This window comes from Salvelinus sp. IW2-2015, unplaced genomic scaffold, assembly GCF_002910315.2.
Source record: "Salvelinus sp. IW2-2015 unplaced genomic scaffold, ASM291031v2 Un_scaffold1824, whole genome shotgun sequence".
In the NCBI taxonomy this organism is placed as follows: domain Eukaryota; kingdom Metazoa; phylum Chordata; class Actinopteri; order Salmoniformes; family Salmonidae; genus Salvelinus; species Salvelinus sp. IW2-2015.
The window spans coordinates 127,542-141,473 of record NW_019943195.1 but is presented as its reverse complement, the minus strand read 5'-3'; the positions used below and the strand labels follow the sequence as shown (position 1 = coordinate 141,473).

The 13,932-nt window shown below is 45.0% G+C and overlaps 1 protein-coding gene across 1 annotated transcript in view; it reads left to right on the top strand.

The window, feature by feature from the left end:
* The window catches only part of LOC139024731 (dynein axonemal heavy chain 2-like), a 95,435-nt gene that overhangs the window by 37,827 nt on the left and 43,676 nt on the right, over positions 1–13,932 (top strand). Inside the window, 9 exon segments of the mRNA XM_070439650.1 lie at positions 612–728; positions 1,510–1,651; positions 2,744–2,913; positions 3,827–3,943; positions 4,190–4,354; positions 6,349–6,448; positions 6,451–6,470; positions 7,581–7,729; positions 7,991–8,057. Coding sequence (XP_070295751.1) covers positions 612–728; positions 1,510–1,651; positions 2,744–2,913; positions 3,827–3,943; positions 4,190–4,354; positions 6,349–6,448; positions 6,451–6,470; positions 7,581–7,729; positions 7,991–8,057 — 1,047 coding nt within the window.

Genomic DNA, 13,932 nt, shown 5'->3' with positions numbered 1-13,932 from the left:
GGACAACAAAGTCAAGGTATTGGCGTGGCCATCACAAAGCCCTGACCTCAATCCTATAGAACATTTTGGGCAGAACTGAAAAAGCGTGTGCGAGCAAGGAGGCCTACAAACCTGACTCAGTTACACCAGTTCTGTCAGGAGGAATGGGCCAAAATTCACCCAACTTATTGTGGGAAGGTTGTTGAAGGCTACCCGAAAACGTTTGACCCAAGTTAAACAATTTAAAGACAATGCTACCAAATACTAATTGAGTGTATGTAACCTTCTGACCCACTGGGAATGTGATGAAAGAAATGGAAAGCTGAAATAAATCATTCTCTCTACTATTATTCTGATATTTCTCATTCTTAAAATAAAGTGGTGATCCTAACTGACCTAAGACAGGGAATTTTTTACAAGGATTAAACGTCAGGAATTGTGAAAAACTGAGTTGAAATGTATTTGGCTAWGGTGTATGTAAACTTCCGACTTCAACTGTACATCTGGTGGTGTGTGCGTGTGTAGGGGAGGGGTCTGAGTCTGTGAGGAAGAATGTGGGGGATAACTAGTACTTGATTTTGGAGTGAACTATCACTCAAACTGTGTGTGCATGCATGCGTGTGTGTGTGTAGACTGTGAGTGCCCACAGTGAGAAGATRGGAGCAGAAGAGATCAAGTGTAGGGCCATGGCTGAGAACGCCCAGAGAGACCTGGATGAAGCCGTGCCTGCTCTGGAGGAGGCCATGAAGGTAAGCTGTTTGTATCTGTTTTTACGTGTGATACTGCCTCTGTGTGTGGCTGGGTCTCAATAGCAGCAGGGGTCGGCTTAACGCAGAATTCTGCATTTTTCACGCTTGAAAACACATGACAAATATCTTGCTGCGTTTTGGAAACGCAGATCTAATATGTTTTTTATTGTAATTTSTGCTCGGCATCAGACTAATTGTGTGCTTCTCGGTGTGGCCCGTGCTAGATTAACTTCAAGTAAAACATTGAGCTGGCTGCTCACATTCTTTCTCTGGTGGTTATGCATAGTTTTTTTCTAAAAGGACTCRCTTTTTCATTTTAAGCTCATTTACTTGTGTGGCTGCTAGCCAAATAGCGTTGCACTTATGTTGTCTTCTGATGTGTTGCGCTAATGTATTTTCTGGGAAGAACAAACTGTAGTTGCAGTCCCCTGATCACTCTATTGAAGCAAAACAACGCTGTTGACTTTCAGTATAAAACGCAGGTGAAATGGTTTAAAACGCTGCGTTTTGAAAATGCATTCACACATTGTATGTATAAACGTGTTTTTTTCACACGTATATGTATTGTTTTTTTATTAACAGGGCAATCAGCAGAGTTGGTACAGTAATATATATGGTCACCTTCTGTGATTGTGTTACCATATTTACTGACTCTCTCCTACCTCCCACCCTCTCCTCTCCCTTCTCTCCCCCCTCTCCTCTCCGCTCCCCTCCTCCTCTCTTCTCCCCTCCACTCACCTTGTTTCCCCTCCTCTCCTCCTCCGTCTCCTCTCCTCCCCAGGCGTTGGAGTCCCTGAATAAGAAGGACATGACAGAGATCAAGTCGTACGGCCGTCCCCCGACCCTGGTGGAGACCGTCATGCAGGCTGTTATGATCCTCAGAGGCAATGAGCCCACCTGGGCAGAGGCCAAGAGACAGCTGGGTGAGCGCTATCGACTGCTCGATCTCTTTTTCTGTCTATCCTCTTTTTTTTCTCTTTCTGTCTCCCTACCTCTTCGATTCTACCTGGGCAGAGGCCAAGAGACAGCTGGGTGAGAGCTATCTACTGCTCGACAGCTGGATGGGAGGGGGGGGGGATTTGTAGAGAGGAGTAGATTTGGAGCAAAAATATAAAAGAAAAGTACATAATGAAAACTGTAATTTATACGTTAATTTTGGTTAGTATCAACAGTAAAATACTCTGAAACTTTAGTGCATTGTGGGGAAATGTTTATGGCGGGGAAAGAATTGCTGTATTTCGTATGGTAATTGTAATTCCAGCCCCACAGAATACAGTACTGTACCGTATCTTTGGAGCACCAAAAACCGTTTGACCACTAGTGGATGCATCATTGTTGTTTCTGTCMCATTACCATATTTTGAGGCGTGTCTTGTAAGAGGCTATATTTGTAGCACCCAATTTTACTCCTCTGTGGTTATAGTGCCCCATCAATTTAAAATCTGTACTGTGTGTCATCACACAGTACTTGCTTTGATACCGTATTTATAATACAGTGGGTGTACTACAATATAAAAGACAGAATGTTACTTGCCACTGAGCTGTCTGTAAATTACTATCAAATTCACGGCAAACCCTTTACAGTGTGTAGCAGTGGTKCTCACACCTGGTCCTGGGAACTCAAAGGGGTGTACATTTTAGTTTTTTCCTTAGCACTGCACACCTGATTCAAATGATCACCTCATCATCAGGCTTCAGGATTAGAATCATGTGTGTAGTGTGCAAAAATACAAATGTGCAGGACCAGGACTGACCACCAGTGGTTTATACAGTAACTACCTACAGTAGTGGGCACAAAGAGGAAGAGCTAGACCAAAACCTCAGACATACTATATTGTATTAAGAAACTTTTGAATCCTCACATTGAAAATACAGAAAGGTGAGAGAGGGAGGCGGGGAGAGACAGAGAGAGAGAAATATGTTTCCCATGCCAATAAAGCCCTTTGAATTGAATTGAGAGAGAGAGAGGTAAAGACAAGAGTTATTGACTGGTTGCCCTTGGTGTCTGGCATGCAGGCGAGGGCAACTTCATCAAGCAGCTGGTCCACTTTGACAAGGACAACATCTCAGACCGTGTTCTGAAGAAGATCGGCCAGTACTGCACCCAGCCAGACTTTCATCCGGAGATCATAGGACGGGTCTCCCTGGCCGCCAAGTCTCTCTGTATGTGGGTCAGAGCCATGGAGGTGAGCAGTATACTTACATATACACGCAGTGGACAGTTTATTAGGTACACCCATCTAGTACCGGGTCGGACCCCTCTTTTCCTCCAGAACAGCCTGAATTATCTGAGMAATGGAAACTTTGCTCAATTAGTATCAAGGGACCTAACATGTGCCAGGAAAACATTCTCCACACGGTTACACCACCGCCACCAGCCTGTACGGTTGACACCAGGCAGGATGGGGTCATTGACTCATACTGCTTACGCCAAATCCTGACTCTGCCGTAAGCATGACGCAGGAGGAACCAGGATTCGTCGGACCAGGCAATGTTTTTTCGCTCCTCAATTGTCCAGTGTTGGTGATCGCGTGCCCACTGGAGCCTCTTCTTCTTGTTTTTAGCTGATAGGAGTGGAACCCGGTGTGGTCGTCTGCTGCAATAGCCAATCCGTGACAAGGATCGACGAGTTGTGCGTTCCGAGACGCCGTTCTGCAYACCGCTGTTGTACTGCGCCGTTATTTGTCTGTTTGTGGCCCGCCTGTTAGCTTGCATGACTCTTGCCATTCTCCTTTGACCTCTCATTTACGAGCTGTTTTTCGCCCACAGGACTGCCACTAACTGGATGTTTTTTGTTTGTCACACCATTCTTGATAAACCCTAGACACTGTTGTGTCGAAAGCCCAGGAGGCCGTCCGTTTCTGAGATACTGGATCTGGCGAGCCTGGCACCAACGGTCATACCACGCTCAAAGTTGCTTAGGTCACTCAGTTTGCCCATTCTAACGTTCAATGGAACAGTAACTGAATGCTTCGATGCCTGTCTGCCTGCTTTATATACCAAGCCACGGCCACGTGACACACTGTCTGTAGGAGCAAACCATTTTGGTGAACAGGGTGTCTCTCTCTCTTACTGTCTCTCTCTCTCTCTCTCTCCCAGGTGTATGGTCGTATCTTCAGGGTGGTGGAGCCTAAGAGAGCCAGGCTAAACGGGGCCATGTCCCAGCTGGCAGAGAAACAGGCTTCCCTGGCAGAGGCCCAGGCGAAACTCATTGAGGTACACACACACACACCAACTCAGAGAGCTACTGTACAGGGGTGGAGAGGAGGCAGAGGAGACCTGCCTGCCTGGGAAATACTCACTATAGCTGATGCGTCTCTGGAGTGTCAATGAGTCTGTGTGAGTGTTTGTGTTTCTCATTGGTACTCAGGTGCTTTTTGGAAGTGAGAAGTAGTAAAAATTAATCTAGTTGCGTGTGAATCTGTGTGTGTGTGTGTGTGTGGTGTGTGTGTGTGTGTGTAGGTAGGGGAGAAGCTGGACCTGTTGAAGAGGCAGTATGATGAGAAGCTGGCTCAGAAGGAGGAGTTGAGGAGAAAGTCAGAGGACATGGAGATCAAACTGGACCGGGCCGGGAAACTGGTGTCTGGACTGGCTGGAGAGAGAATCCGCTGGGAGGAGACTGTGGTGGTACGACCCCATCTTATTGAGCTCACACAGCCAGCTAAAACACACTATCGCACACGCAACTCATCACACAGCGTTCACACTAGAGGTCGACCGATTATGATTTTTCAACGCCGATTATTGGAGGACCAAAAATAAGCCGATATCGGCTGATTTAAAATTTTCTATTTATTTATTTGTAATAATGACAATACAAAAATATTGAATGAACACTTTTATTTTAACTTAATATAATACATCAATAAAATCAATATAGCCTCAAATAAATAATGAAACGTTAAATTTGGTTTAAATAATGCAAAAACAAAGTGTTGGAGAAGAAAGTAAAAGTGCAATATGTGCCATGTAAAAAGCTAACGTTTAAGTTCCTTGCTCAGAACATGAGAACATATGAAAGCTGGTGGTTCCTTTTAACATGAGTCTTCAATATTCCCAGGTAAGAAGTTTTAGGTTGTAGTTATAGGAATTTAGGACTATTTCTCTCTATACGATTGTTATTTCATATACCTTTGACTATTGGATGTTCTTATAGACACTTTAGTATTGCCAGTGTAACAGTAATGCTTCCGTCCCTCTCCTCGCCCCTACCTGGGCTCGAACCAGGAACACATTGACAACAGCCACCCTCGAAGCATCGTTACCCATCACCCACAAAAGCCGCTGCCCTTGCAGAGCAAGGGGAACAACTACTTAAGGTCTCAGAGCGAGTGACGTCACCGATTGAAACGCTATTAGCGCGCACCCTGCTAACAGCTAGCCATTTCACATCGGTTACACCAGCCTAATCTTGGGAGTTGATAGGCTTGAAGTCATAAACAGCTCAATGCTTGAAGCACAGCGAAGAGCTGCTGGCAAATGCAGGAAAGTGCTGTTTGAATGAATGCTTACCAGCCTGCTGCTGCCTACCACCGCTCAGTCAGACTGCTTTATCAAATATCAAATCATAGACTTAATTATAACATAATAACACACAGAAATACGAGCCTTAGGTCATTAATATGGTCAAATCCGGAAAATAAATATTTCGAAAACAAACGTTTATTCTTTCATTGAAATACAGAACCGTTCGTAGTGTATCTAACGGGTGGCATCCCTAAGTCTAGATTTTGCTTTACAATGCACAACTTCAATGTTATGTCATAATTATGTACAATTCTGGAAAATTAATTACGGTCTTTGTTAGAAAGAAATGGTCTTCACACAGTCGCAACGAGCCAGGCAGCCCAAACTGCTGCATATACCCTGACTCTGCTTGCATGGAACGCAAGAGAAGTGACACAATTTCCCTAGTTAAAAATAAATTAATGTTAGCAGGCAATATTAACTAAATATGCAGGTTTAAAAATATATACTTGTGTATTGATTTTAAAGAAAGGCATTGATGTTTATGGTTGGTACATTGGTGCAACGACATGTGCTTTTTTCTGCGAATGCGCTTGTTAAATCATCACCCGTTTGGCAAGTAGGCTGTGATTTGATGAGAAAATTGAACAGGCACCGCATCGATTATATGCAACGCAGGACAAGCTAGATAAACTAGTAATATCATCAACCATTGTTAGTTAACTAGTGATTATGTTAAGATTGATTGTGTTTTTTATAGATAAGTTTAATGCTAGCTAGCAACTTACCTTGGCTTCTTCGCACTCGCGTGAACAGGTGGTCAGCCTGCCACGCAGTCTCCTCGTGGAGTGCAATGTAATCGGCACAATCGGTGTCCAAAAATGCCGATTACCGATGGTTATAGAAAACTTGAAAAAAATCGGCCATGCCGATTAATCGGTCGACCTCTAGTACAAACCCAGTAGTGTGTTGAGTCAACTTTCAAGAGTCCATTTGGTCAGAAGATTAGAATGATCATTTCTTATATTAAAGTTAGCTTTTTCTCTTCATCTTTCTTTGTTTTGATGGTCACATCCACGAGTGTGACTTGGAGTGTGTGTGTGTGTGTGTTGTGTGTTGTTGTGTGTGTGTGTGATGTGTGTGTGTGTTCTCAGGGTTTGGAGACGAACATGGGTTTTCTGGTAGGAGACTGTCTGCTGGCTGCAGCCTTCCTCTCCTACATGGGGCCTTTCCTCTCCAACTACAGAGACCAGCTGGTTCTATCTGGATGAAACAGGTGAGTGGCAATGTCGCTGTCTGGATTTCCTCCACTCTGTCACACTACACCGTGGGTAGGTAGAAATGTACTTATGTGTATATATTATTCACTGTTACTTCATGTCTCTCTCTTCTCACACATTAACCACATTCCCTGTTGCTGTTTCTTTCTTTCTCTCCCCTCTCCCCCTCTCGCTTCCTCTCTCCCCTCTCCCCTCGTTCGCTTCATCTCTCCCTCTCCCCCTCTCGCTTCCTCTCGCTTCCTCTCTCCCCTCTCGCTTTCCTCTCTCTCCCTCTCCCCTCTCGCTTCCTCTCTCTCCCTCCCCCTCTCCGCTTCATCTCTCTCCCTCTTCCCCTCTTCCCGCTTCCTCTCGCTTCCTCTCTCCCCCTCTCCTTCCTCTGCTCCCACCTCTCGCTTCCTCTCTCTCCCCTCTCCCCCTCTCGCTTCCTCTCTCTCCCTCTCCCCTCTTCGCTTCCTCTCTCCCTCTCCCTCTCGTCTCTCTCCCTCTCGTCCTTCCTCTTCTCCCTCTCTCGCTTCCTCTCTCTCCTCTCCCCCTCTCTCCCCCTCCCTCGCTTCCTCTCTCCCCCTCTCGCTTCCTCTCTCTCCCCTCCCCTCTCTCCTCTCTCCCCTCTCCCTCTCCTCCCTCTTCGCTTCCTTCTCTCCTCCTCCCTCTCGCTTCATCTCTCTTCCTCTCCCCCTCTCGCTTTTCCTCTCTCCCCTCTCGCTTCCTCTCTCTCCCTCTCCCCCTCCCGCTTCTCTCTCTCCCTCTCCCCTTCGCTTCCTCTCTCTCCCCCTTCCTTCCTCTCTCTCCCCCTCTCGCTTCCTTCTCACTCCTCTCCCCCTCTCGCTTCCTCTCTCTCCCTCTCTCTCCCTCCCACTCTCTCTTCCTCTCACTCCCTCTCCCCTCTCACTTCCTCTCTCTCCCTCCCCACTCTCTTCCCTCTCACTCTCTCTCTCTCTCTCTCTCGCCTCTCCCTCCCTCTCCCCCTCTCGCTTCCTCTCCCTCCCTCTCTCCCCTCTCTCTCTCATCTCGCCCTCTCCTCTCTCTCCCTCCCCACTCTCTCTTCCCTCTCACTCCTCTCTCTCCTTGCCTTTCCGTCTCTCTTCTCTCCATCAGGTGCTGGTGAGTTGGAGGGTGCCGCGTCGTGGTTTCTCCGGGGTTTTAGTTTTGCTGTGTTCCTGTCCAAGCCCACGGCCGTAAGGGACTGGAACATCCAGGGTCTGCCCTCCGACGCCTTCTCCACCGAGAACGGAGTCATCGTCACCCGCGGCAACCGGTCCGACAACACACACACACATCCAGTAGAGACTAGCATCGTTGTTCAGTTCTCTCCTTCTTTGCTTAGTTTCATATTGATAATATTACTTCAGTAGTCTAAACGAGACAAAACCGCTCAATTGAATCAAACAAAGATTACACCTATCTCAGTCTCACAGACCTCACTGATGAGGCTAAGAAGACATACTAGAGTTTGGGTGTTGTGGCTACTGTCTAGCTTGATGATGTGAACGTATCGCTTCTCTTTGTTTTTCCCAAGATGGCCGCTGATGGTGGACCCACAAGGCCAAGCCCTGAAGTGGGTCAAAAGTATGGAGATGAAGAGGGTGAGACCTGCTTTGTGCAAATGATGTCTGTCTCTCTGTCTCTCTACCACACACACACACACACACCTTCTCTCTCCTCGCTCTCACATTTCTCTCCGCCACTGTCTAATTTCATGGTATTGACCTCGTACTCGCTGCATTGTGTGTTTTTTCGACGCATTCCATGTAACATGAATAGATGTCACTTTTCTTGGTCAAAGCTCTTTCTCTCCTAACCCTTGACCTTTACTATACTTACAGTGTTGGAAGGTCACAAGGTCACTGAAAACATGAAGCATAACACGTACAATATCAAATCAAATGTCCTTGGTCACATACACGAGGTCAGCAGATGTTATTGCGAGTGTAGCYAAACGCTTGTGCTTCTCGTTCCGACAGTGCAGCAATATCTAACAAGTAATCTAACAATTCCACAACAACTACCTTATACACACAAATAAGGAAAGGATGGGTTAAGAATATGTACAAATATAAATATATGGTTGAGCAACGGCCAACCACCATAGACGAGATGCAGTAGTATAAAATACATGATATACATATGGGATGAGTAATGCAAGATATGTAAACATCATTATTAAAGTGGCATTAATATACATATGGGATGAGTAATGCAAGATATGTAAACATCATTATTAAAGTGGCATTAATACAGTGACTAGTAAAGTGACTAGTGATCCATTTGTTAGAGTGGTCAATGATTTCAAGTCTGTATGTCGGCAGCAGCACTCTCTGTGTTAGTGGTGAATATACAGTAACAGCAACATTCATTATATACAGTAGTGTATCTGTGAAATGGTATAGAACAGCTTGAGCCCGTCTGTCGAAAGACGCTTGGACCTTCTTTTTTGATATTTTCAGTGGTATTGTAACCAACACGCCCCATAAAGAAAATGAGAATTAAAAACAGGTCAGCCCTGTTTGACCGTGATCTTGCAGAGTTACTCCACCTCAAGAAATTGCATTTGGCGAAAGGCTCCTCACACGCATACTCAGGCTGACTGGCTCTCGTTCAGGCAAATGAGAAATAAGTGCACTCAGGCTATCTGGAAGAACAAAGTTAATTACTTTAAGGAGCAGTTCTCTCTCTGTGGGTCAAACCCCAAGAAGTTCTTGAAAGCGGTTAAAGAACCTGGAAATAAACCCTCCTCCTCACAGCTGCCCTTGTCCCTTAATATTTAACTATTGATGTTGTTACTGACAGAGAAGAACATGGCTGAGCTCTGTTAACATCACCACTTCATTCAAGTCAGGATCATTCCTATTGACTCAGTCATGCCTCCTTGCCTGTCCAACATCCCTGCCCCTACACCATCTGCTGCGCACCCCCCGCCATCCATATATTGGCGGACCTCTAATCCCCGATCCGGCTTCTGTTGTCAACCTCTGCCCCACGCAGACTTGTTACAAAGTTTTCTCCGCTACTGCAGCACAGGCCACGATCCACAAGGCCAACCGCTCCTTACAGTGTTTGTTACTGGCCTACCTGCGACTCTCTGCCTTCAATCAATATCTATCTAGTGCCCCCATAGCAACATGTCCATACCCCCCGAGTAACCTCTTACTATTTAACTCGTTGCTCATTCTCCTCATCTCTACCTCAGAGGAGTGACGAGTTGCCCCCATTGCTCGACTAAGAGCAAGCCACCGCTCGGTTCGCTCATATTTGGTTAAGACACAGTCGGAGATCAAGCTCTGAATCCCTTGTATACTGTCTTATAGGTACCATACTTAGCTCTCAACTCATACTTTTGCGATATAAGCCCGTCTCGTTTTTATCCAGTAGACATTTCATGTGTTCTTGTATAACATACATACTTACCTATTGGCTTCACAACCTTAAAATACATTTTTTTGTCACTAATTGGTCTAAGAGCCTAAGTAAGTAGCTTAAATTTTCATCTTGTAAGCTGAGAGAGCCCTTTACACTCTGTTAGCATGCTATCCTAGCCGTATATGCACTTACTTACAACAAAATGATAGCACTTTGGATTACTTTATGAGTGTATTAGACACCCAGTGGCCATAAACCCAAACAGCAAACAGCAGTCGGGCAGGGCTGATGACAAAGCGACGGTGGCTAGAAAAAAACTCCTTAGAAAGCCCAGAACCTAGAAGAAACCTAGAGACGAAGCCAGGTGTTTATGCTCTCTAGTTCAGGAGGGTGTACTCAGTTCGCCTTGCCTCGGTGCTGGCCAGTGTCTCTCTCTCCGAGGTTGCGATGAACATCATTGATAACAGTGAAGCATGAGTCCTAAGATTGTTACAAATGTTCATAGATGACCAGCAGCAGTATCAAATAATAATTAATCACTGAGTGACGTTGTCGACGGGTGGACAAAATCTAGGGCGACAATACCCCCGTGTTGAAACTAGGGGCATGCAGCATTAATAAATGTCAGGATTAGTCGTTCCTATATTTGTCACGAGGTAGAAAGCTTCGTCAGTTCTACATGATCAACAGAAACTCCCCCAGTGTGTGTGATTGCCGTGCTACCTTGCATCTTCCTGTCTCTTATGCCCGACGTGATTTCTGGCTAGTAGTAGATTATCAAGACAGCTGTCTCGGAAATGAAAACGACCGCCAGGGAGCTGTTCATTCACTTCCCAGTCAGGATCCTCTTCGAGTGAGTGGCCCTGACCAGATCTGGCCGAGGAGGAGAAGTAAATTGTCATAGATCCATGGAACGGAGAGGTCATGGTTCCATATATGTCGCGAGCCAGCGAGTATACGTCAGTGTGTGACAAAGACGCGTTGAGATGCACCGCCACTCCAGCACAGACTTTGTCATGGCCCAGTGGACTGAGCTGAGCAGCAATAGGAAGCCCCACTCAGGTCTGCATACGTAGTCCTGAATGAGGCAGTGTGACGGGTCGCTTAAAAGGCTCATCCTCCGGAGAGAGATAGCAGGAAAGGAGGATTATAGCAGAGGGTACATCACATCAATAAAAACTCCACACGAGGAAGCACCGGAGGTATAGCCACGAGAATATAGCTCAACTCCAGATCCAACGCTCTCTTCCTTTTCTTGCACAAAGAGTATAATTACAAGACTGACCGCGAGTCCCCCGACATCATCAACTAACTGATGCGAGGCATAAAATTACGTAGGATGAGAGCTGAAGGTTCAAGGACAGAGGGGTCGGAGACACTGTTCAGCCCGACATAATGACCCGACAAAGTACCCCGCCCAGGCACAGAGCCAAACAGACAGGATGGCTATCAAACCCCACCCACTACTGCCCAAAAGGCACAGCTGCCCCACACCACTTAGAGGGATTAATTCATAACCCAACAACACCACACCCAACTTCACCCCAAGTGCTCCGAAGGAGCAAAGGCACCACCCCTTGCGAGCTGTACTTCAGCTGCACTTGAACACAGATATCTGCAATCAGCTAGCGCGACCCTATATGGAAGCACATCAAGCGTCGAAGGTCTGGAGCTGGTCTCCACGAGTGGCGCTGTATAGTTCATCAGAACTGACTGGTCTGATTCCCGAGAGCTGAGTCAGTACCCATCACACGCATGAGTCTCTCGTCGCGATTCCAACATCCTGACAGTCTGTTCCGACCTCAGGGATATGAAAGCGTTCTACGCCAATGCGGCCTTAGGACGTCATTGCTCTGCGCTCAACCGGGGATCCCTTGTATACCAGGGGAGAATCATTTTCCTAAGAGCAACCCACCACATGAATTCGAGTGAGGCGCAAAATATTACTAAAAATATTTATAATCAGCAATCACAAGGGAACGGTTCTAACTATAAACCACCAGTCAAAGACACAGAGCGAAGGCTGCTTAGCTTTGGTGTAGGTATAATTGCCGAGCCTAAGTCGTGTCAGATTTTGAAAGAATGAGCTAAGTATACAGCGAGAAAAAAATAAATCGCTAAAGCATGGTTTGTGCAAGTGTGTAGAATCCTGAGAGTACCCACAAGCCAGGATAGCCAACCAACGATAGCCCCAAATGATAGGCCACTTGGCTCTACAAAGGTCATAAGATGCCCAAGTACAAATTAAGTTTTGGCTTACTTTAATGAATCTTCGGATGTTCTGCACTCACGAAGCTCCCAGGGCTACAACAATTAAGAAATGTGTCCTTTAGGATGTATATAAGTACAATTATAATACCTTGTATAACAAAAAACAGCATGTGACGGAGCTTGCCTCGCGCATCAGGTTATGTAGTGCTATCAGGAAACATAGAGGCGATCTTTAGAGAGCCTGGCCCTTTTTGTCGCTGCTGGCCCATGTGAAAGCCAGTTAGAAAGCGATAAAAGTGCCAATTCAGTCACTGATGCCAAACGTGGCATCAGGCACAATCAGTCAAGAAAGTGTAATATTTGAATCAAGAACAAGAACATATTGATCACCTCATCATACATCACATCTACCCATCACAAGTTGACAGGACTCAACTGAAGGAACTATAGAGCTAGCCAGAACAAAACAGCAACCGACTGATTATTTCAAGCATTTGTGTGTGTATTACAATCCACCGTAACATCTCTCGAATGTTCTAATTTATATTGGATATAGAAAATATGTCAAAGCTCTTAATATGTATAGCAATCAAACCGAATAGATACATGCCATATATTGAGGAAGAAGTAGGTACTAGCAATGTCAAGTCTGCGAGGAAATGATGAAAATACAGTTAGACATCGAACTCATATCCATTAGCAATTTGTGTGAAAGTCATTGGCTCACACATGAATATCGCTATTCATTTTAACAATGAGCTAAAGTACAAAACCCAATGAAGACACCCGCATGCTTGGTAACCATATAAGTCTGAATCAATCTTCGGATTGTTAGCATCTCACGTAGAAGTGATCTATCGCCATAATGTTTAATTCAAATACAAATTTTTGCTTTATTTGTTCAGTATAATTGTATCAAGATAGGCATTTACATTTTTTAATATAAATACATAACCAATAAATCATATACGCACATGTGCTTGTGGTCGTGCGAGATTCCAAGTACTCTATAAAATAAAAATACCAAATAAGCCTCAACATTACCTGTGACAGAACGATAATAACTCAATCTTCGTGCAAAAAAGTACACCCGTGGATCATCAAACAGTATGGATATTGTGGCAGATAGAGATATCACGAATGCGAGAACTGGTCTCTGTCTTGTATCACAGGCTATTCACGGAAACAAAGTTATCTTGCTATGGCAGAGAATTGTTTTTAACAGAACATAATCAGCAGTTCGAATACGAATTTGTGTTGCAATCTGTGAATGTCCCGTAACCTTCTCTCCCATCCAGCATACTGGTTGAAAGGGAAGAGGAGAGCAGAATACATCGTGCTATCCAACTGCTGCTCCCTAATTAAACCTGTGCGAAGAAACATTATTCTCTCTCTAGCGCTGGGCAATAAGGGATTAAGCAGCTATATCAAATCTGAAAAAGGTAAACAGCAGCTTCGAAAAACATATGCGGACTTATATATCTATTATGAAGATAATAGTCTCGCTCAAATCTTTCAACCATAAAGAAAGCCGCGTTGCCTAAATCGAGACTAACTTGGATGTCTAGATAGTCCTATTGAATCGTAGCACGCCTGTGAGGAACCACCCATTTCTGGTATAGAAGAGAAACTTGGCTGTTTATTTACCTCCCAATATAAGAATGTGGATACGTATATAGACAGCTGTTCCTGGCACCACAAACTACAGATAAGAAGAAACAAAAATATTATAAATATATGGCGACTCCGGGTAAGTATTTCTATCTCCAGGTATTTCCCATAGTGCAGAATCAGTAATTCCTGTTATACTCACCAGATCAATTATTTCTGGATTCAGTCTTTGACACACGTTTGGTAAGTGTTTTCTATCACTAGATCTGATAAATTAGA